Here is a 21,750-nt window from a genome sequence, read left to right as displayed (position 1 = left end):
GGCAGTAACGTGGTGCGCAGACAGGGTGCGCATTAGGTGCAGAAGAAGAGCGAGTATGGCGCTGGAGGTGAAGTTGTGTTGTTTGGAGGAATTCCCCTCGCACCTGAGTCCTCTAGAGGCTCTGCTCCTTCCAACTCACTTGGAATCAGTTTTTCAAAATGCCACCGACCCTCCGACGGTCCTCTTCATGGCGCAGCAGCCTCAGCTCCGCGGGCGAACGGGCATTCTGCTGCGGGTTCATGCCACTACCGAGGAGGAGGTGTCGGGCTGTGGTGGCGCGAGCCTCCCCGCAGGCAGCGGAGAGCCGGTCCTCCGGCTATTCACCAGCCGTTTCTTTCTGCGGCACCACCGGCTCAAAGGAACCGGCTTCATTCGACCCATGGAGCCTGTCAGCCTGGACCGAGTGGTGCTGGGCGCCCGCAGCAAGCAGAGCCTCTGCTGGGCCGGAGCCAAGCAGTTCTCCGCCGGGCTGACGGAGCTCTGCCAACGGGGAGAGTGGCTGCTTTCCCGGCAGGGAGACCCGCTGCTGCTCCCCCAACACCCGCTGCTCGGAGAAGACCCGGTTCAGGTGAGCAGCTTTATCCAACAAATGCCAGTCTTCTCTAAGTTGACTCTCATATCCAGTTGGTCTTCAAGTTACAACTAGCAGCTAAAAATATAGCGAAATGATTTTTCAATTTAATCCATTCAGACTTTATGAAACATTTTCAGCTTCTTTGTGTAGTTTTTGTTCTTCCAGCAGCCATACTTGTTTTAAATTCGAAGTGTCTTCTCCTCTTCCTCCTCCGGATGAAGGGGCAGCAGCAGCAGCTGATGATGGAGCTGCTGGTGTTGGACTGCAGTCCTGTCACTCAGGGGAGGATCACAGCCAGCACCGCTTTGGTCCTGACAGATTTCTGGGACCCAGTGGACCCCCCGGTGGACCCCGGCCCCTGCGGACCCCTCGGACTGTGCGTGTCAGACTTTGCTCGTTACGCAGACAGCCTGGGAGGAGGCAGATCTCTCCTGGACAGCAGGGAGGTGTTGAGCTCGGGTTTGTCAGACGCCCTGCGGGCGATGGAGTGCAGGCTGGATGTCCGGGTGGTGGACACTCGGCGGCGGTGGTGGGGGGCAGATGTGGACGGCTGTGTTTTCCTGAGCAAGCATCTGCTGCTGCGACTCGGTCTGTTCAACCACCAGTGGGTGAAGCTGGGGAGGCCGGACGGTGAGGATGGGGGAACAGATGCCTGCAGAGACCGGGTGGTGTCTGTGGTGGTGGTGGATCTCTCGCTCTGCCCGGAGTTGCAGCCCCACGGGGATGCAGCCTTCATCTCTGCGACTCTGTGGTTCAACATGACGGATGGAGAGGAGGTTCCTGTGAATGGCTGCAGGCTAACGATGAAGGTGCAGATTCTTCTTCTGATGCTTTTCTGTTTGCTGGAAGTTCTGTTATAGACCCACTCTGATCATCTTTTAAACGATTGCAAAAGCGTTCCCAGTTGTCTTTTAATTATGATTATACCAAATAAAAATAAAAATCTGTGTTGCTATCTAGGATGTAGTTTCCGGAGAGCGGCAGAAATGGCATTCTGAGCTTAATTTTCCTCAAATATGTCCTCCATTATCAGAAAAATTCTACAAGAATAAGTTAAAATGCCAAAAGCATGATTGTCATGGAAGTGGGTCATCAGAGATGAGGTTGTTTTGTGAAAATCTGTCCTGTTCCTGTTTCAGAGGTGGAGTCCGTCGCCTGCAGAACCCGACCTTCGTCGCTCGGACAGCTCCTGCCGCTCAGCTTCTCTACCCATTGCTGGCGAGCTTCACATTCAGCCCGTCGTCTGTCCGTCGTACAAAAACCTGAGCTGCTGTGACGAGCTGCTGGCCGAACATTTCAGCACTCCCAGGTGAGCTCGGCTCGCCAAGCCCGTTTCTGTTTAGGGAAACCAACGGTGATGGCGATCTCCTGGTTCAGAGTTTTTGTTTTTTCCTCAGGGTGGTTGCAGAGGGAGACATCCTGAGCGTTCCCACTGAAAACCATCCGGACCTGCTGGAAAACAGCTTGGAGGGGATCCACAGGTAAAGCAGGCCTCTGCACGTGTGAGCTGAGGAGGAAAAATAAAACCTGCCTCACATTTGTTTACTCTTTGTCTTCTAAATAAACAGTAAATGATTTCTGTCAGGAGCCCAGCGCTTTTCTTCAGAGTGCAGAAAGTGAAGCCTCTTTTAAATGGAGGAGGAGGAGGAGGGGGAGGAGGAGGTGCATACCTGGCTGACAGAACACACACTTCCCTCTTTATGGTGTGTTCTTTTTCTTTTCTTGCATCTTTAATCATTTTTTACCATGAATGACGTTTTTGTGGTTCAAGTTAATCATTGTTAACAGTATCTACCTCGAATTTATGACAACTTGAGACACAAACGGAACTATTTCTATAAAAAAAATACACATTTAGCGTAGAGGACAATATTGGGTGTTTGCCATTTTGTTCAATTACAATTCCAAAAATTGGGTGCCCTGGAGATTTCCCAGAAGTCTCTGCAAGATACAGTGTTCATCAATGCTCACTAGATAGGAGAATATAGACCACAATGCATTGCATTTGAATGATTGGTACTTTATTGATCCCACAATGGGGAAATTCTTCTCCGCATTTGACCCATCCCCTGGGGGAGCGGTGAGCTGCAGCCTAACTGCGCTCGGGAGGCAGTAGCGCTAAGGGCCTTGCCTAAGGACCCTCACTGGGTGATGTTCATTGCTCAATTGATATGGTAATTGACTCAGTACCATTGTTTATTCCCCTCCGGGAATCGAACCCTGGATTCCTGCGTGGTAGCCTCTCACCTTACCAAGTAAAATAAAAACAATGCGGAATGATTGGACATTCAATGATTGGGCATTATAAAAAAATATGATTTTATTTTACAAATGTTCCAGGTTTTCATCATCAGAACACAGTGGATTCATAAATAGTCTTTGACAAATGTTCATATATTTTAGGTTTTTACTTCGGGAAATCTGTGACGTCATATTTGGAGTTTAAAAAAAAGAAAGAAAGGAGTGAGGATGTGTCTGAATAGCTTGAAAATTCAGGGTATTTGGTTGATCCACATTGTTTTTATTTTACTCCAAGGTGTTTGTCTCTTTAGGGGGCGTCCACCAACAGCCCGGTACCGTGCCTCTCTGCAGACTCTGCCTCTCTGTGGAGCAGCTTATCTCCACCGGGACTACACAGAACCGTGGACATGCTCAGCAGCATCATCCTGCCTCATCTGCAGCACAGGTAGAAACTCCTCCTTAAAGTTATCCTGCAGTATCACCTGTCTGTAATCTCCAGTGTTGCATTGTGGGAAATGGTTTGATGGCATATTTTGGTTTTAGGGAGTTTCTGCCTCGATGCACCGTCCTGCTCCACGGCCCTGCAGGGAGCGGGAAGATGACGGTGGTCAGAGCGGCGAGCTGCAGACTCCACCTGCACCTGCTGAAGGTGGGGTTTGCACTTGTTTTTATGAGTTTGTGTGCTCAGCAGCTTCAGTTGTCGTGTTGTGTGTTAGGTGGATTGTGTGACGCTATGCGCTGACACTCCTGCTGCCTCTGAGGCCAAGCTGACGTCGGCGTTTCACCGGGCGGAGGTCCTGCAGCCGTGCCTCCTGCTGCTCAGGAACCTGCAGCTGCTGGTTCGACCGCGAGGAGCCGAAGAGGACGGCAGGGTCCAGGCTGCGCTGTGCCAGCTGCTCGACAGCGCCCCCACCAGGTCGGTACCACGCCAACCTGCTGTTTTATTTGAACAATGCATCTAATACTCTCCTGTAAACTTTCAAAGGTTTTGCAGTTTTAGCTCTGTAACAACTTTGACCCACCGAAATCGGCTATCAGGCGGTTGGATGCAGCTGATTTTAGGTTTTGCAGAAACGTACATCTCTCTGCTGGTGTTGCAGGGTGGCTGTGGTGGCGACGGTGTCCAGAGCTAGAGATCTTTCTGGTGGTGTCATGGCTGCGTTTGTGCACCGGGTGGAGCTAGAGAGTCTCACGGAGGAGCAGCGGCACGCCATGCTGATCAGCCTGAGCAGACATCTTCACCTGGGGAGAGACGTGAGCCTGGAGAGGCTTTCCAAACTCACGGCTGTGCGTACCGAGGCTGAAAGCAATTTTTACCCAACTACAGAAACTAAAGACTTTCCTCCTAAAGACTTTCCTCCTAATCAGGAGGTTTTTTTTAAAAGTACTGTTTACTTTCATTGAAAGGAGAAGTTGAAAGTTTCTTCTTAAAGACCTACCGTAATTTCCGGACTAAAAGCCGCTATTTTTTTCCTGCGCTTACAGCCCTGCAGCTTATTCAGTGACGCGGCCAATTTGGCGGCCGCCATGTGCGTACTTTCAGGTTTGGTGAATGGTTTGAATTATCCATCTAACATCAAACACAAGTCATTTGTTTTGTAACACACCTCTAAGCAGCCAAACAGCATGGACCTCACTTCAGGTCTTAGACACTTCAGTCATGGTTCAACAAAAAGAAACACGCATGCCCGGCCGCATCCCAGAATCCTTTGGTGCCATTAGACCCAACGTGCACGTGATCGCCGCTACAATATGATGAAGCTTTCAAGTTAAAAGCAATCGTTAAAAGCAGCGTGAAAAAATCCCCCATCAGTAAATGGAAATGCCGGTCAGCTGCGTGACGGAGAGAACAGCGCATGCTCAGAAGTGTATTTACCTCTGAGTCATAGTGACTCGGCTGGCTGCACGTAAATATGTGTGAATAACATCAGCCTTTATTTTGTCGGGACACGACTGGAAACACAAATCCATGTGCGGAATTTTGCATTGAAAAGCTCACAGCCGCCGTGTGAGCTTTTCGGATAGGAAGGGGAGACGAGGAGCCTGCTTGGCGAGCGCGGAGCGCAGAGGCATTGTTGTGAAAGGAAACTTCTGACGAACGCGCCGCGCTGAGGCGTGCGTATCGCGCTGAGGCGCGCGCTTTTCAGTCGCCGCTGCTTTATTTTACTGTTTTTTTAACCAGCCTCGTTAGTACCATAACGCTGCCGCGACACAAGTGGAAGGAGAGCTGTTCCCGTTCACCGCTCCATGCACTGCTGCTCCTTGCTCAATCTTAAACACGTACAACAGTGTGGCGAGCCGGTCGTTGGCCCCGCTTTTAGCCCCTAAGACTCATGGGAAATGGGGGATTGGGGATGTAAATTTCCTCATCATAACTGAGGGATGTAATGTTGATTATATGGTTACTGTTAGTAATTTTATGTATGATACCTAGATTGTCAATAAGTAAAAAAAATAAAAAATAAATAAAAAAAAAACCATAACTGAGGAACTTGTGAACAGAATAGAGGTCCATGCTGTTTCCGATGTGGGTGCACTTGGATACATCAGCTTGAGTTAAGACAGTACTAGTCCACTCTGGTTAGTCATGACGTGCTTTGTCGAGACAGCGGCTTGTATTCTGATGCGGCTTGTGTATGTACAAAAATAATTAAGCACGTGAAAACAGGTGGGTGCGGCTTGTAATCGGGTGCGCTTTGTAACCCGGAATTTACGGTACTCTGATCATCTTATGATTTGTTTTCATGATGTTCCCAGTGGTCTGCTGTTTTTACCCAAAGTTTAAAAAAAGAAGTCCTTTTCTTGGACAAAATTTCTGCAGACCGGCAGAAGTTCATTAAAAATTCACCTCTGAGTCGTGGGTGTGAACGTTGGCGCAGAGCAACCCCGCCCCCTTCCCCTCCCTGTTGCTGACAGCACGTAGCAAGGAGCTTCTGGCTCACCCAGCGTTTCACAACAGTTTGAATGAAGAAATACTGAGAAATACAGTTTTTAGCTAAATTGTTATTTGTACATGTCCTCCATCATAGAATGATGCTACAAAAACATGTTAAAAACACCAAAAACAAGATTTTACTTTAGTTTTCCTTCAGCCACAACTTCATTTAAAACAGATTCTATAGTTTGTTTTTTTATAGTTCAGCTTTTATTGGATTTTACTAATTAATTTATCATCTTCTGTTTTGTATGGACAGCATTGGTGAATGATGTATACTTAAATAGGACTTTTTATACCTTGTATTAAGGCCCAAAGTTTTATTTATTTATTGTCACAGCGTCATACACACACACACACACACACCCACACATACACACACACACACACACACACTCTGTTGCTACCAAGAGGTCTAGTGTCTTGCCCAAAGACAAATCAGCCCATAGAAAAGAAAAGTAAGGCAATCCACCAATCACAGGTCAACCACTCTACCTCTGCACCACAGTCCTCCCATTAGAAAGACTAAACATTCTGTTTTCTCAAATGGTTTGACTCTGTTTTGGGTTTATTTAGTTTTTATGTAATACTGTTTGACATTTTAGTGAATAACTGTGAAATACGAACAAATTTATTTTTTCTACTAAAGTAAAAACGATTTATAGTGTAATAGCAGTTTGTTTCCAGTCTTTGTGGGAAGTGTGAATGTTTTTGGAAGTCAGTGCTTCATAATTTAATTGTTTGACCATCTTCCTTTTCTTTTGTCCTCAGGGTTTCGTTTTAGGGGATCTGAACGCGCTCGTCGTGGAGGCTGGAAGAGCGGCCTGCAGGAGGCTGAGACAGAGCTGGTGAGACAAAAAAAGTAGAAACTTTTTAACAAGAAAACAACTTTAACAGCTAAAAATGCGGAAAAGGCTCTGAATGAAATTTCTATTTTTTTTTAAATCACCTTTTTTATTCATCAAAAAAATCAATTCAAATGTTTTCATCTAACTTAAATCTTTTTTTTAAATACATGGATTTACGTCAGTAATTTTCTGTAAATATGGTTTATACTTGATAAACGAGTCTTTCATTTCAAATATTACCTGGATGGAGAATCAGGAAGGAGGAGTGACCGCAGAGTTTTTGTGTATCCAGTGCTTCTCGGCAGCAGGAGGATCTGTGTTCCAGTGGAGTGACCGTCCAGAACCAGGACTTCACGTTTGCTCTGGACGTGCTGCAAGACGCTCAGTCCAAATCCGTCGGAGCCCCAAAGGTGATGCAGCTGCTCAGAACCAGGTAGGAATTTCTCATAACCGGCTGACGGATCGTCTCTGTTCCCAAAGATCCCGAACGTGCACTGGGAGGATATCGGAGGCCTGCAGCTTGTGAAGAAGGAGATCTTGGACACGGTTCAGCTTCCACTACAGCATCCAGAGCTTTTGTCTCTGGGCCTGAACCGGACCGGGGTCCTGCTGTACGGACCACCTGGGACAGGAAAGACCCTGCTGGCCAAAGCCGTGGCCACAGAGTGTTCCTTGACCTTCCTCAGGTTCACCATAGTCTTCATAACGACCCGTCTGTGATTCTGCTGCAGAGGTTTCAGCATCCAAGATGTTTCTTCTGTTTCAGTGTCAAAGGCCCAGAGCTCATCAACATGTATGTGGGTCAGAGTGAGGAAAACATCCGAGAAGGTTTGGCTGCATCTCTGTGACCTTTAGGTTTGGGATCTCCAGAACACTCATTGTCTTTGCTGCTCAGTCTTCCACAGAGCGCGCTCTGCAGCTCCCTGCGTCGTCTTCTTCGATGAACTGGACTCTCTGGCTCCCAGGAGGGGCCGCAGTGGAGACTCTGGGGGGGTGATGGACAGGTGAGTGAAGGTGTGAGATGTCTACACTCAGTTCCACTTTCTGCTAAGTCTATCTGATCGCGTGATCCGATTAGGACTCAATCAGATCGTTTCAGACTCGATTGGTATTGGATGTCGTCTCTCAATTAAGATCAGATATTTATTATATTATCATCTTGATCAGCGTTGTATATTTGTAGCTTATTTCAAAGAAAGGCCCTGGTAGAAGTCTACGTTTCATGAGCGGATGACGACATTGTACTGTTACAAAGCACAGCACAATGTCTGACTGCTGCAGAATACAGCAGCAGTCGGAGCAGGACGCCAACAGCTCAGTAAAGTTAGCAACGTCTTCTCAGATTCGGACTTCGGGACTCATTTTAATAAATGTTTCAAACTGACAGCATTTGTGCCTTGCATTTTGTCTCAAGTCAAGGAAAAACTTACAAAAACATTTGAAAAAGAAAAAACAGATAAGATTTTTGTTTCCTTTTAAATTGCCTATAGTGCTATTCTTAAGCCTTTTATAGTAAACTAAATCCATGTATATGACAGTATATTATCTTTGGTACGGAAAAGAACAATTTTTTATTAAATATTAGTTAATTTCCTGAGTTCTTTTCCAACCCGACTCTATCTCTGAGTCACCAGCCTGCGCTATATGTGGATGCCGCCCATTTCATGACATCATCCTAGTCCGTGTCTTACCCACAAAAAATAAACATCCAAACTTTCTCAAAGATGGATGTGCATAGAAAGGAAAGCATTTTGCCAAACACTGCTATAGCTCCACGTAGAAAGTGGAAATGCTAACTAAACCTAAACCTCTCATATTCGCTTTAATGATGTCACAGAATAAGCAGTTTTTAGGTAGGAAATGAAAAAGCATTTTGGAAGATTGATTTTTAATTTTATTTTTGAGTCATTTGATGCAGTTCCATTGTGAATATGAAAAAGCATTTCTGTTAATCCATCTGTTAATTGTCAAATTTGACATTTCTAATTGAATTTTGCTACACATTCACTAGAGAACTTTTTAAAAATGAAATGTCAAATACGATTTTCTTTATCATTTTAATTAAGTGACAGAGTCAGCGGTGTTGAAAAAGAAAAAGCCGTTTGGCGGATTGCTTTTTCATTTTAACTTTGATTCAACAAATGGAGCTTTATTTTGAAAATGGAAAAAGCATTTTGGGTATTGACTTTTATTTTTTAATTATGCTACAGAAATTCTTCCATAGTTTTTAGAGAAATACTCAGAAATGCATGAATGGATCAAAAATACCACTTTGGGGTGACTTTTCGTGAAGAACATTATAATACACTTAAAGCTCAAAAGTTTAATTTTGCATGGTAAAGGCCCGTTAAGATAATTTCGATTTTGAAGCATTTTCTCCCTATGGTTGGTTCCATTTTTACCAAATCATGAATTATTTTTTAAATGATTTGTTATTTTTTGGCTGCTGGTTTTTCTCATCTGGCTCAGAACTTGTGTTCATGATGTGAGCTGCTCTCCACAGAGTGGTGTCTCAGCTGCTGGCTGAGCTCGACGCCCTGAACTCGTCTGTTGGAGTTTTTGTGATCGGGGCCACAAACCGACCGGACCTGCTGGACCAGTCTCTGCTCAGGCCTGGCAGGTTGGAGTCACCAAACTGCTCCTCTTATGGTTCCTATACATTAAAAAAGTGACTCCACTTTAATGTGAGTCTGCTGATCAACTGATGCATCTGTGCAGGTTTGATAAGCTGATCTATGTTGGAATCAATGAGGATCGGGCATCGCAGCTGCAGGTTCTTCAGGCCATCCTCAGAAAGTAAGAGCACCCAAATTAGATTTATTAAGCAATATATGTCCTTCTACCTCTGTGTTTGTTTTTAGTTTGGATTGAAAAACAAATTCCATGTATAGCAAAAATGTTTGGGAGAGTGGGATCTTCAGTAGAATAAAGAACCTAAACCAGTTTTTTGTTCTTCAGGTTCCGGTTGGATCCGGCTGTGAACCTGCAGGAAGTGGTGGATCGATGCCCGGCTCAAATGACCGGTGCCGATCTTTACGCTCTCTGTTCAGACGCCATGACTGCCGCCATCAAAAGGAAAATTTCTCTCATCGAGGCCGGTGAGAAGAGATCTGTTTTAAAGAGTTCTCAGCCTCGGCATCAGCGATCGATTCTGATCTCCGTCACTCCTGTCTCAGGTCTGGACTCCGAGGAGTCACCTGTGCTCCTCTCCCCTGACGATTTCTCCTCGGCGCTGGAAAACTTCAAGCCGTCGGTTTCTGAGCAGGAGCTGACCCGATACCAGAACATCCAGAAGAAACTGACTGCAAAGTAGAGACAAACTGAAGATCCAGAACTAGAAAGTCTCTGAGTGAAACAATTAGTTAATAGTAAAAAATCAGAAGAGAAACCACTGCCGTGAAACAGATCAATGTAAATGATGTAAAAAGGTTAATTTATGAATGCAATTGTTTTTAATTAATAAATAAAGCAGTTTAGGATTTATTCTGTTTTATGTTTATTTTTAAAGAAAAGTGTGACTAACACTAAAATAAAGACTACGTTTTGCTTAGGTTTCTTAAGAACAAATGACTTATTTTCAAATACAGATGCTAAAAACTTCAGATTTGCCTCCTTTATTTTCTTATTTTTCTAACTTGTCCTGTGGTAGATCTTGTGATTTTGCTGTTACAATAGGGGTTTGCATTTTCAGACAGTGTATATTTGTATAAACCCCTTTTGTATTTGAGGCTAAGCTTTAATTTATATCCATTCCTTGGACTGGACGGAAAGGAGAGAGTTGGGATGTTGAGATGGGGGATGGGGGTGATAATAGTCATAACGAGTAAAATGTCTGGCCATATTTGTGCAAAGTGAATAAGCAGGTAGGTTGAACGAATGTGTGCTTCGTAGAGTGAACATTGATCACATTGGATGCTCCAACAAAAGCATGAAGGCCCAGAGCGAGACAGCGTAGCAACCCGACAGATCCAGGCATCCAAGAGTCCTGTCAGACAAAGACCCGGGACAAACAAAACTTAATCGCACTGGACCCCACCAGGGACACAGAGGCAAAGACCCGGCAAACAAAATAAAAATGGTTAGTGATATGTATAATTAAAGGCTAGATTGTATTCTCATTAATACAAAGTATCAGATATTGGCAGTTTATGCTGTTCTATTTGTCCTATCATTTTTGGGATAAATCATGATCAACCAAAGGGAGGATGTGTTCTGTAGACGGGTTGGTGGCTCTTAAAAGAGCCGTTGTGGTAGTTTCTGCAGCGGTCGGTGTCTAAGCTCTCTCTCCGCGGATGCGGCGGGCCAGCTGGATGTCTTTGGGCATGATGGTGACCCTCTTGGCGTGGATGGCGCACAGGTTGGTGTCCTCGAAGAGCCCCACCAGGTAAGCCTCGCTGGCCTCCTGCAGAGCCATGACAGCAGAGCTCTGGAAGCGCAGGTCGGTCTTGAAGTCCTGAGCGATTTCTCTCACCAGCCGCTGGAAGGGCAGTTTGCGGATCAGCAGCTCGGTGGATTTCTGGTAGCGACGGATCTCACGAAGAGCCACGGTACCGGGACGGTAACGGTGAGGCTTCTTCACTCCCCCGGTGGCCGGGGCGCTCTTGCGGGCAGCCTTGGTGGCCAGCTGCTTCCTCGGAGCTTTGCCTCCGGTAGATTTACGGGCGGTCTGCTTGGTTCTTGCCATCTTCGATGCTTTCTTTCACTTTGCTGAAGAGAAAACTGTAACCGAGAGCGGAGCCTCGCTGCTCTTAAAGCCGCCGTGAAACTGACGCAGCTTCACAGCAGCGGATCCTGATTGGAGAGCGGCTCCTCCTGCAGATCAGCACCGCCTCGAGGACAACCCTCTCGCCTGAAAGAGAGCCGCTGATTGGGCTTCGATCCGTTCAAAAAGTCCGCTGATTTTCAGAGCGGCCGCCTTCTGCCGCCCTGCTGAAAGACTCTCCTCTGATTGGTCTGGCAGGAGTCGTCCTGCGCTCGCGACCATTTAAAAGGAGGCAGTGTGACTCTGCAGACTCATTTTCTCTCCTGTTCAGAGTTAGAAAAGAATACTACAACATGTCTGGTCGCGGCAAAACCGGCGGAAAAGCCCGTGCTAAGGCAAAGACTCGCTCCTCCCGCGCTGGGCTACAGTTCCCCGTGGGTCGTGTCCACAGACTGCTGCGCAAAGGTAACTACGCAGAGCGCGTGGGAGCCGGAGCTCCCGTGTACCTGGCCGCCGTGCTGGAGTATCTGACTGCTGAGATCCTGGAGCTGGCTGGAAACGCCGCCCGCGACAACAAGAAGACCAGGATCATCCCCCGTCACCTGCAGCTGGCTGTCCGCAACGACGAGGAGCTCAACAAGCTGCTGGGGGGAGTCACCATCGCTCAGGGCGGCGTGCTGCCCAACATCCAGGCGGTGCTGCTGCCCAAGAAGACCGAGAAGCCCGCTAAGACCAAGTAGATCCTACCATCCACCAGCAACACAACGGCTCTTTTAAGAGCCACACACTTCTCTCATTCAGACCACAATCCTCTCAGAAACTTATTGTCTACTGGCTGAATCGTCAATAGATCAAGATGCCAATCATAATGTGTCCTAACTAAAGTTACAAGCCACAAATATTAGCACAGAATCTTATAGTTCCTCGGTGTAGTTTCTAACAGACTTGAATTTAACCAGATTTTCAGTTTTCATTAGAGCCACATCCATTATTAAAACATCCAACAAATATTTACAATGACAATGACTGCAAGGATGAACTGCAATTAAAAATTAAAAGATGCAATATATGGAATTACAAATCTGTCTGTTTTCAACTTGATGTTGCCAGTATTTATTCATAAACATTACAGAGCAAAAGGTTGGGGACAAATTAGCTATATTGTCCAGTATGAACTGTTAAATTTTGCCTTGTGGTGATGCAAACATTACAGACCACACCTACCAATTGATGATTTTCAAAACGTGAAATATTTTATTCAAATTCCTTTTTAATACATGAAAAAATTAGAATGACTTATTGAATGCCATATGCTTCCATACATCTGATGGTGAACATGAAACTGAATGTTGCAAAGAAAAAGATTATAAAATTAAAACCAACTCTTATCCTCCTTGCAGACTGCTGTTCTAAATCTTCATGCAGCTTTGATAAATGGACCATCTCTCAAAATGTTTCCATCTGAATCGGTGCACTAACAAGTAAAATCACTTAGAGCCTCAATCACCCCAACACAAAAAAATGTAGATTTCACATTAAAGCAAACTTGTGAATTATTTATTGAAGTAAATTAGAGAAATGTAATCATTTATCACATAAACCTCCCTTGATCAAGCTATTTTCAGCAGTCTATCACTGTTTTTTTTTTCTTGTTTGTCCTGTCATCAAACTCAATTTATTGAAACCTGTGGAAGCAAAACAAATTGATGGTAAATGTCATGTTAAATTGTAAAACGTTTTAACAGCATTAAAGCATGAAGATGTGTTGTATGTCTATCTATCTATCTATCTATCTATCTTGAACGAAGATCATATTATTTAAATTAAGATTCTGCTGACTGCATGAATGTGTGAGTGGTGCTGTCAGCAGCAGGAAGCCTTTCATTATATTTATGTTGCCATCATTTCTTTTCATCCGACAGAAGCTCTGTGGAAACATGGAGGTACTTAATAAATGAAAAATGTTCACAATTTTACTTTTTTGTATTGATAGAAACACAGATTATGTTTTAATTGTTCTTCCTAAAGAGCCTCCTCTTCCAGCTGCCATCTTTGTGTTTGTTGCCTTCACTTTAACTTCATTTTATATCAAAATCACAAAAGACACCCACTTGTTTTTACTTCCAATCTTTAAAGAAACATGTAATTTAAATAATGAAATCCTTTTTACAAAGTTGGAACCGATTTTAAACCATTTTAGGAGGGAAAATAGTAGAAAAAGCCGCTCAGCAGGACCCGACTCCAAGAGGTTTCGATGACTCTCAGAGGCTCCGTAAGGAATCTGCAGGCAGTGACAGAGCTGGACATGAGTTGAAGATGGAGAAACATTTGTCTGCTGTCGGCTGCTTCTTCGTGAGCCAGTAACGCTGCTCCTAAACGGACTTTTTGCTGTTTTGTGGACCAGAAGAAAACACACAAGTGTCGCCGTTTCAGCCAAACGCGGCAGCACTCGCTCCGTTGAGTCTCCACGGTTCTCATGATGTGTTTAAATCCAGTGCGGCGCTCAGTCGTCTTCAAACTGAGTCAGGAACGTTGGTCTGTGACAAGCGAGACAGAAAAGCAAACATGGCAGAAGTAGCTCCAGCTCCCGCCGCCGCTCCGGCGAAAGCCGCTAAGAAGAAGACCTCCAAACCGAAGAAGGCCGGTCCCAGCGTCAGCGAGCTTATCGTCAAAACGGTGGCTGCTTCAAAGGAGCGCAGCGGCGTGTCTACCGCAGCCCTCAAGAAGGCTCTGGCTGCCGGAGGCTACGATGTGGAGAAGAATAAAGTGCGCGTCAGGACCGCCATCAAGAGCCTGCTGACCAAGGGCACCCTGGTCCACACCAAGGGCACTGGCGCTGCCGGCTCCTTTAAGATGAGCAAGAGTACCGAAACCAAGACTCCCAAGAAGGCTGCAGCTAAGAAAGTCGCTCCGAAAGCCAAGAAGCCCGCCGCGACTAAGAAACCCGCAGCTGCTAAAAAGCCCAAGGCAGCAGCCAAGAAACCCGCCGCGGCTAAGAAGTCTCCCAAGAAGGTCAAGAAGCCCGCAGCAGCAGCCAAGAAGACGGCCAAGAGCCCCAAGAAAGTCACCAAGAGCCCCAAGAAGGCAGTGAAGAAGGCGCCCGCAGCCAAGAAAGCTCCTGCTAAGAAGGTAGCCAAGCCTAAAGCCAAAAAGACCGCGGCCAAGAAGAAGTAAAACATCAGCAACAACTTTTGCTACACAAAGGCTCTTTTAAGAGCCACCACCTCTGACTTAAGAGCTTTTTCCTATTTTTTATTATCAAACGGCTCAGTGGTTGCTCATATAATTTCTAACATCACATCTTGTTACTCTTAAAATTAGTGTTAACAAAAATGTTTACATCTGTTTGTAAAACAAACGTAAAGGTTATGATGTTTTACTTGGATCACACTGATCTGACTTCTTTTAAAATCTTTTAATTTTTATGTAAAATCAGACAACTGTTAACAAATTTAACAAACTTTGTGCTGCAAAGGAATTATTTTAATAAACGGTATACATGTTTTGATAATCATTCAGAGCCGCTGTAATGGCTGCTTTCAGAATGTTGAACTGAAATTACATGTGTCTGTTCCTATATATTATCACTGTATGTTCATGATTGAAACAGTCATTTTAAATTTGAAATATTGTCAAGTGATCTGAGTGAACATGTTTTAAAACCATTGAAAATAATTAGTATATATCCCACTCTATGCCTTAAACACCATAATAGCATCTTTAGAAAATATTGTCCTCTTGCTTAATTTAGATTCTCCATTATAACGCTCGTTTTACCCAATTGGGCCCTTCAAGATGTTTTCACCTTCGCCACAATTCTTCCGGCATATATACAGTGGAACACTAGGGGGCGCAAAAGGGCGACTAATGAAAAACTATTATAAGACAAAGAAAAAGGCTGTGTCACACCTCTGACTTCGAACACGTCCTCAAATGAAAGATAAAGTCTGGGGGACGTTCATGTGACGGTACTTTGAGTACACCATCCTAATATCTAACGATGAGCGGAAGAGGCAAAGGCGGAAAGGGACTCGGTAAGGGAGGCGCCAAGCGTCACCGTAAAGTTCTCCGTGATAACATCCAGGGAATCACCAAACCAGCGATTCGTCGTCTGGCTCGCCGCGGTGGAGTGAAGCGAATCTCTGGTCTGATCTACGAGGAGACCCGTGGTGTGCTGAAGGTTTTCCTGGAGAACGTGATCCGTGACGCCGTCACCTACACAGAGCATGCTAAGAGGAAGACCGTTACCGCCATGGATGTCGTCTATGCCCTGAAGAGACAGGGACGCACCCTGTACGGATTTGGCGGTTAAATTTTCGGCTTGATCAGAAAACTACAACGGCCCTTTTAAGGGCCACCCAAATTTCCCTTCAAGGAGCACAGAACCTTAACACAATGAGCTGTCATTTGGGTTACAGATTGCGTTGAGAAACGATGAATAATGTTCAAGACAACACACTTCTAAATAGCGGTCTAAACAGTCCAGATAGCTTGCCCATGTACTCACGCCCATCAAATTTTATATTCTCTCGTGTTTACCGACAGCTTGACCTGTCCTATGATCTTGTCAATTAGACCAATGTTCACTTTTCCCCTCATGTTTTAAACTCATTTGGTTTAAACACTTGGCTGAAAAAAATTTGTGGGGAAAAAAACAATGTACAAAATCATGTAAAAACTAATATCACATCAAAGACATTAGCACGACCGTGAATGTCATAAGACCCTCTTAATCGTGAAATAATTTTAACTTTTTAGGTTACCCATTGTATTTAAGGGGTATTTGATCATTTATGTATTTGGATGTCTTTGGGACTGTGGTTGAAAATAATCTATAGTCAAAGCACTACAAAGCATTTATTTTATTTTGATATATGCTCCTTCACAATTAAACAAAGAATAAACTGCTTTCTTTTTCTTTCTTTTCCATAAACGATGCGCCAAATCGAGCAACAGTGGTGTCGCCGTGGCATCCAATAATAGCTGAGCGATGGAACAGCTCAGCCAATCATACACGGGTAACAACACAGTGTCATTTACACACCATGTGCATAAAAATCAGCCCCAAGTCTCTCCTCCCATCGTTCTCTGTTGTGGAACTAGAGAGGAATCATGCCTGAACCAGCCAAGTCCGCGCCCAAGAAGGGTTCCAAGAAGGCCGTCACCAAGACCGCAGGCAAAGGAGGCAAGAAGAAGAGAAAGACCAGGAAGGAGAGCTACGCCATCTATGTCTACAAGGTGCTCAAGCAGGTCCATCCCGACACCGGCATCTCCTCCAAGGCCATGAGCATCATGAACTCGTTCGTCAACGATATCTTCGAACGCATCGCCTCCGAGGCGTCTCGTCTGGCTCACTACAACAAACGCTCCACCATCACTTCCAGGGAGATCCAGACCGCCGTGCGCCTCCTACTGCCCGGGGAACTGGCCAAACACGCCGTGTCTGAGGGCACCAAGGCCGTCACCAAGTACACCAGCTCCAAGTAATTGGACGGATCTGATCCAAACAACCCAACGGCTCTTTTAAGAGCCACACACATGATCTCAAGAGTTCACGTTTCCTTGTTTTGCTGCAAAATCTTTCCCCATGTAGCCAAATTACTGAATAGTAAAGCTGAACATAAATTGTTTGTGCTGTGATGAAAACCTGGAAGAGTGCATTAATTTTTTTATTTTTATATAAACCTTCAATTTGCTGATCGCGTTCAACAGATGAGATTAATATAGCCACCATCCAACCAGGAAACAACACTGTCAAGTGACTAAAGCATGCCAAATTCTGGAAATAGTTTCAGTAGCTGCAAAAACAGACGTATATTAAAAAATGAACTGTGCTATAGTTGGAACAATGTAAACACCATTTTTAATAAATTTCTTAATATAATTGTATTTTCTATTCAGCTAAAATTGAATGTTTGTTTTGGAAACTCAAGTTAATGTCAAGTTCTTTGACTTAAGCATCATGTCATATGAAAATGAAAACAATCATAAGTCGCCAGGAAAAAGGTGAAGAATTGCATTTTAGCCATCAAAAACTTTGCTTTTTACACATTTATAAAGTGGCTGATAATAAAAATCTTGAGAGTACAACACGCTGTTCTAGTGCGTTCAAAATATCCAATAACTTGATAATCTTTGGATGTCCAAAGTGCCGTTTTTTTGCATATGGGTATTGAACACGCAAAAATGTTTGAATGTAAGCCTGGGGTGTCTAAATTCAGGCTTCAAGGGCCGGCAACCTGCTGGTTTTCCAGAAACCCTGCCTCCTCTGCTGTTGATTACCTGGATCAGGTGTCTTTAGCCAATGAGGAGCTTCAACAGCAGGTTAATTGGAAAACATATAGGACACCGGCCCTTGAGGCCTGGAAATGGACACTCCAGGGGGGTATTCCAGAAAGCAGGTTATGCTAGCTCCCACGATAAGTTTGAGGCTGAGGAAGTTGATAACCTCAGCTTTCGGTTCCAGAAATGGATGTATGTTTCAGGGTAGGTCAAGTTACCATGGCAACTCATGCTCTGAACATAACCTGGTCGGGAACAGGTTTACTTGAAGATTAGTTCGTTTACAGAGAGGTGAAGCAGCATGGCGTGTCCATTTGAAGATGATTTAGTGGATGAAAAAGCTCAGATAATACTTTTTCCACCATGAGAGGGTGATAAGACCACATATGGATGTTGGAAAGATAAACTTTTTTACTTTGATCTAACTTAATTATTTGCTTCAGTTAAGATAAATCATTTTTTTGTTAGGTCACCTTAAAAATAACATGTAGTTTTCAGACAATTATTTTCCTTTCGTTCAAATTAATTCAATTAAGTAGGTGTAACTTTGATGCTGCTGTTAGATCGGCAACGCAAGGGATTCTGGGATATCATTCCCTTTTCCTGTCTGGATGGATTTGGGTTTAAGTGTGGATTATTTTTAAAAATATGTTTAGTTGTATAGCTATTTTACTGTGTTTCACCGTGTTTTGCCGAGCTATATTGTCCTACTATGCTTACGTCTCTATACCATGAGTTAGAGTAAAGTAGAAAATGATGAGTTTATATAGCACCCCTACCACCTATAGATGTTATGACAGTGATGGAAAGTTCTTTAATGAATTTTTGCACTCCGTGCATTTCTTTCCGTTCTTTTTATTGTTATAAAAATGAGCATATCTGTTAGAGTTAAATAATTATCATTTGCTTGCACACTATATCTCTATAATATGATTGTCTCATTTCTATCTTTCAGTAAGAAAACAATGACCTGAAAAGTTGTGATTATACGAGAATATGATGTTCTTGTTGTTTCTGATTAAATGACCCACATTCATGTCTGCAACCATCAGTTTTCAATAAAAGAAGGCTCCATGCACTAGGATGGGAGAACTCCTCTGTGACAGTTCGTGCTGTCACAGACCGATTCTCCTTCTGCAGAAGTCTAGCAAAAATTCTCATCTCCTGTGTGGTTCTTCTCTTTATTAAGGAAAAAGTCAGAACCCTGACAACTTGGTGCCGTGACCCGGATCTCAACATACCCACCGGTGGTGGACTGAGGATGACGCGCTGAAGCCGTGCGCACGCCCGGACAATATAGGCTGTCCGGAAGAAAGTCCCGGGAGGTGAATTCTTCGCCGGGCCAGCGTCATAGGTCTAACCCTCATCTGCCAGCGGTGGCTTGACGAGATCCGACCGGAAATGATGAACCACAGGACTGAGTGAGTTTTGCATACGATCACAGTGTTGAGAATAAAATAGCAGAAAAGGTTTCTGGCTAAAACGGGTAACCAGTCCCAGCATGCAAAAGAAAAGTAGCAGAAAAGTTTCTTCTGGCTACGGGTAACCAGTCCCAAGCGCAAAGAAAAAATAGCAGAAAAGTTTTCTGGCTAAAACGGGTAACCAGTCCCAGAATGCAAAAGTAAAAAAGAAGGAGAGGTATTTTAGAGACCCTCTCTGGAGTACTCCTGTAAAAAGGCAGTACAGGTGGCAGGGAACATTAAAAAAAAAAAAAAATTTTTAAAGTGAAAAATATATAAAATTGTATTACTATATATACACTCATATTTATAGATGCATTTTATTTCCATTTTTTTTCTTCCTTACCGCATAAATATCAAAGTGACCTTGGTGTCGGAGTTTCGTGCTAGTTCGATCTCCCTGGACCAGGAACTCGGGACATAGAGTGCCATACCTCCTGGTTGGCCAAGGTCACCAAAGTAATCTCAGAGTTTTTGCATCTTTTCGACAACCTCAAAAGTGTGGACTGCAGACGGTTAAAATTGATTTGTGTTTAAATTCAACGGCCTACAGTTGTGACTATGGGTATTAACTTGAGTAAATCCCCTGACGGGGCTCCTTTACAGGGGGACGAAAAATATATATGGTGCAAAAAGACCCAAAACAGCCTACACTATATGTTGAAATAAAAGATAAAGTATGGTGTGAAAGGACAAATAAAAATCGAAGAATAGAAAAAAGTAGTTGTTAAACTAGAGACAGTATGAGTGAGATAATGCAGCTGCGTGTGCCTGAGTGAAATTCTGTTGTCACAGTAGGTGTGCATGTGTGTGTGTGTGTGTGTGTGTGTGTGTGACCATGAGAGAGAGAGAAAAGAGGAATACAAATAAAATAAGGAAAACATGACTAGTCTTACATTAAAGGATTCATTTCAGTGAAATGGTTTATTTTGCTAAGTGTTAATATACCATTAGTTTTGTGTTGTGTATTTTTTGCTTTTCTTTTAGTTTGGAGAGAACTGTTAAAAGTAATTGTTTGTGTCAGCCTGTGCTTTTAAACTGTGATTCAGACATTAAAATATTAATTGGAGATAACGTTTTGTAGCTCAGAAACAAAACAGAAGTCTTGGTTATCGGTTCTGAAGCAGAGAGAGAGATAAGGTTTTTTCCATCAACCAACTGTATGTGATCGTAAGGAACCTTGGTTTGATGCTGACCTTAGCTTTGACCGGTGCTGAAATCTTAATTCATGCTTTTATCACATCAAGAATAGATTACTGTAATGACCTCATGTCTAGCGTAAAGAAAACCACACTTATCACATACAGCTAGTCCAGAACACTGCACGCCTTTTTAACAAGAACCAGGAAGAGGGAGCACATTACACAAGCTTAGAATATCTGCACTGGCTCCCTGTCAGCTTTAAGATCAATTTTAAGATTTTTTAGATAGTTTATAAGAGTGTTCATGTTCTTGGTCCTTTTATTTCAGACATGCTTTTAGCTTTTGAACCCCCCACAGCCCTCAGGTCCTCAGGCGCGGGCCTGCTGAAGGTCAGAACTAAAATCCATGAATAGGCCTTGTTTAGATACTACAGGCCTCGTCTGTGGACCAGCCTGCCTGAAGATGTAAGGGCCTCTCCCACTGTTGAGGTTTTAAACAAAAAAATAAACAAATAAATGAAATGTTATATTATAATTTATCACATATTTACAGTATTTGTTTAATGCTAATGTTGTACTTTTTATGTCTTACCTTGTTCCAATTTATACTTTAGGTGTTTTAGACATTTTAATGCACTTTTTAGCATTAATTTATTTTAATTTATATTTTCATATATTAGCTGTTTTTTATATTTTAGCTCTTTTACTTATTGCTTCTCTTCTTTAAGCTTTTTATCTTAATTTCTCTTTTATTTTTGTTTGTTCTTGTGTATGTAATTAGGTTCTATAGAAATAAAATTAATTTTAATTTAAGATTAAATTAATGCAAAAACACAAAGCCATATGACAGCCCCTTACATTTTACTCCAAAAAGCTTGATCCTGTCTACCACCATGTGTGTGTTTTTTTTTGCCAAACAATGGTAACGCAGAGGAATGAAAACTTCCACAGGCAAACCCATCACCCACGCACAACTTTTACTTAACCTCTTACAAGCCATAAAGGCCCCATCAAGGTTAGCAGTTTGTAAATGTGCTGCACACACTGCAAACACAGACACAATCTCAATAGGGAACAGGTTTGCTGATAAAATTGCAAAACAAGCGGCGGGAGGACACCACAACAAAGGAACATACTCTGCAGAAACAGAAAACACACAACTCATAGACACTAGCATCTTGCATGACATGCAAAGCTCAGCTCCACTGCGGGAAAAGAAATTGTGGTTATCAAAAGGAGCAGAAATAACTCAAAAACAAATTTATGAACTGCATGGTAAACCTATAATCCTGAAATCATTGTTCAAAGCAGCAGCAGTTGCGACACATGGGCCATGCCATGTGTCGACAGGAGGAATGACAGTGCTCATACAAAATTATTTTACAGCATTTGGCCTACAATCGTACTTAAAAAGGTTTTGTACAACATGCCCTACCTGTATACGGAAAACCCACAGGGTAACATGCGACCAAAGCGGGGAGCTTTTCCTAAGCCATCCTACCCTTTCCAGATATTACACATGGATTTCATTGAACTTACTGCAAGTGGCCCCTATAAATACTGCCT

At 43.6% G+C, this 21,750-nt stretch overlaps 5 protein-coding genes and 1 pseudogene across 7 annotated transcripts; 5 read left to right on the top strand and 1 right to left on the bottom strand.

Moving 5' to 3' along the window:
- pex6 (peroxisomal biogenesis factor 6) lies at positions 1–10,200 on the top strand. 2 transcript variants are annotated; one of them, XR_013658533.1, is made up of 18 exons: positions 1–568; positions 796–1,383; positions 1,714–1,883; positions 1,972–2,055; positions 2,160–2,277; positions 3,127–3,260; positions 3,359–3,464; positions 3,532–3,731; positions 3,916–4,102; positions 6,522–6,598; positions 6,891–7,008; positions 7,079–7,284; positions 7,365–7,426; positions 7,494–7,612; positions 9,102–9,218; positions 9,317–9,394; positions 9,557–9,696; positions 9,775–10,081. XR_013658533.1 is itself a non-coding variant. In XM_011473748.4 (18 exons), the coding sequence occupies exons 1-18, from the start codon at positions 56–58 to the stop codon at positions 9,909–9,911; spliced, it is 3,144 nt and encodes a 1,047-aa protein (XP_011472050.1). In that variant the 5' UTR covers positions 4–55; the 3' UTR covers positions 9,912–10,200. The 2 variants fall into 2 exon arrangements, 1 of the variants encoding a protein (XP_011472050.1); XM_011473748.4 differs by having other exon boundaries at positions 4–568; positions 7,494–7,602; positions 9,775–10,200.
- Positions 8,771–11,394, bottom strand: LOC101175374 (histone H3). Its single transcript, XM_078954093.1, has one exon. The coding sequence runs from the start codon at positions 11,280–11,282 to the stop codon at positions 10,872–10,874; it is 411 nt and encodes a 136-aa protein (XP_078810219.1). The 5' UTR covers positions 11,283–11,394; the 3' UTR covers positions 8,771–10,871.
- Positions 11,395–11,532: 138 nt separating this feature from the next.
- On the top strand, positions 11,533–12,381 carry LOC111947476 (histone H2A-like). Its single transcript, XM_023955274.2, has one exon. It carries the CDS (start codon positions 11,654–11,656, stop codon positions 12,038–12,040), a length of 387 nt encoding a protein of 128 aa, XP_023811042.1. The 5' UTR covers positions 11,533–11,653; the 3' UTR covers positions 12,041–12,381.
- Positions 12,382–13,515: 1,134 nt separating this feature from the next.
- On the top strand, positions 13,516–14,814 carry LOC111947471 (histone H1 pseudogene; annotated as a pseudogene). The gene has a single exon (XR_013658535.1). The product of XR_013658535.1 is annotated as a histone H1 pseudogene (transcript).
- A 433-nt stretch (positions 14,815–15,247) lies between these two features.
- LOC111947481 (histone H4) lies at positions 15,248–15,633 on the top strand. Its single transcript, XM_023955305.2, has one exon. It carries the CDS (start codon positions 15,301–15,303, stop codon positions 15,610–15,612), a length of 312 nt encoding a protein of 103 aa, XP_023811073.1. The 5' UTR covers positions 15,248–15,300; the 3' UTR covers positions 15,613–15,633.
- A 738-nt stretch (positions 15,634–16,371) lies between these two features.
- On the top strand, positions 16,372–16,946 carry LOC101164132 (histone H2B 1/2). Its single transcript, XM_004085943.5, has one exon. The coding sequence runs from the start codon at positions 16,413–16,415 to the stop codon at positions 16,785–16,787; it is 375 nt and encodes a 124-aa protein (XP_004085991.1). The 5' UTR covers positions 16,372–16,412; the 3' UTR covers positions 16,788–16,946.
- Positions 16,947–21,750: the final 4,804 nt, after the last annotated feature.

This window comes from Oryzias latipes, chromosome 1 (genome assembly GCF_053564925.1).
Source record: "Oryzias latipes strain Hd-rR chromosome 1, Olatipes_Hd-rR_3.1".
NCBI lineage: Eukaryota > Metazoa > Chordata > Actinopteri > Beloniformes > Adrianichthyidae > Oryzias > Oryzias latipes.
The sequence above is the reverse complement of the archived record's forward strand: the minus strand, read 5'-3'. Positions and strand labels throughout refer to the sequence as shown.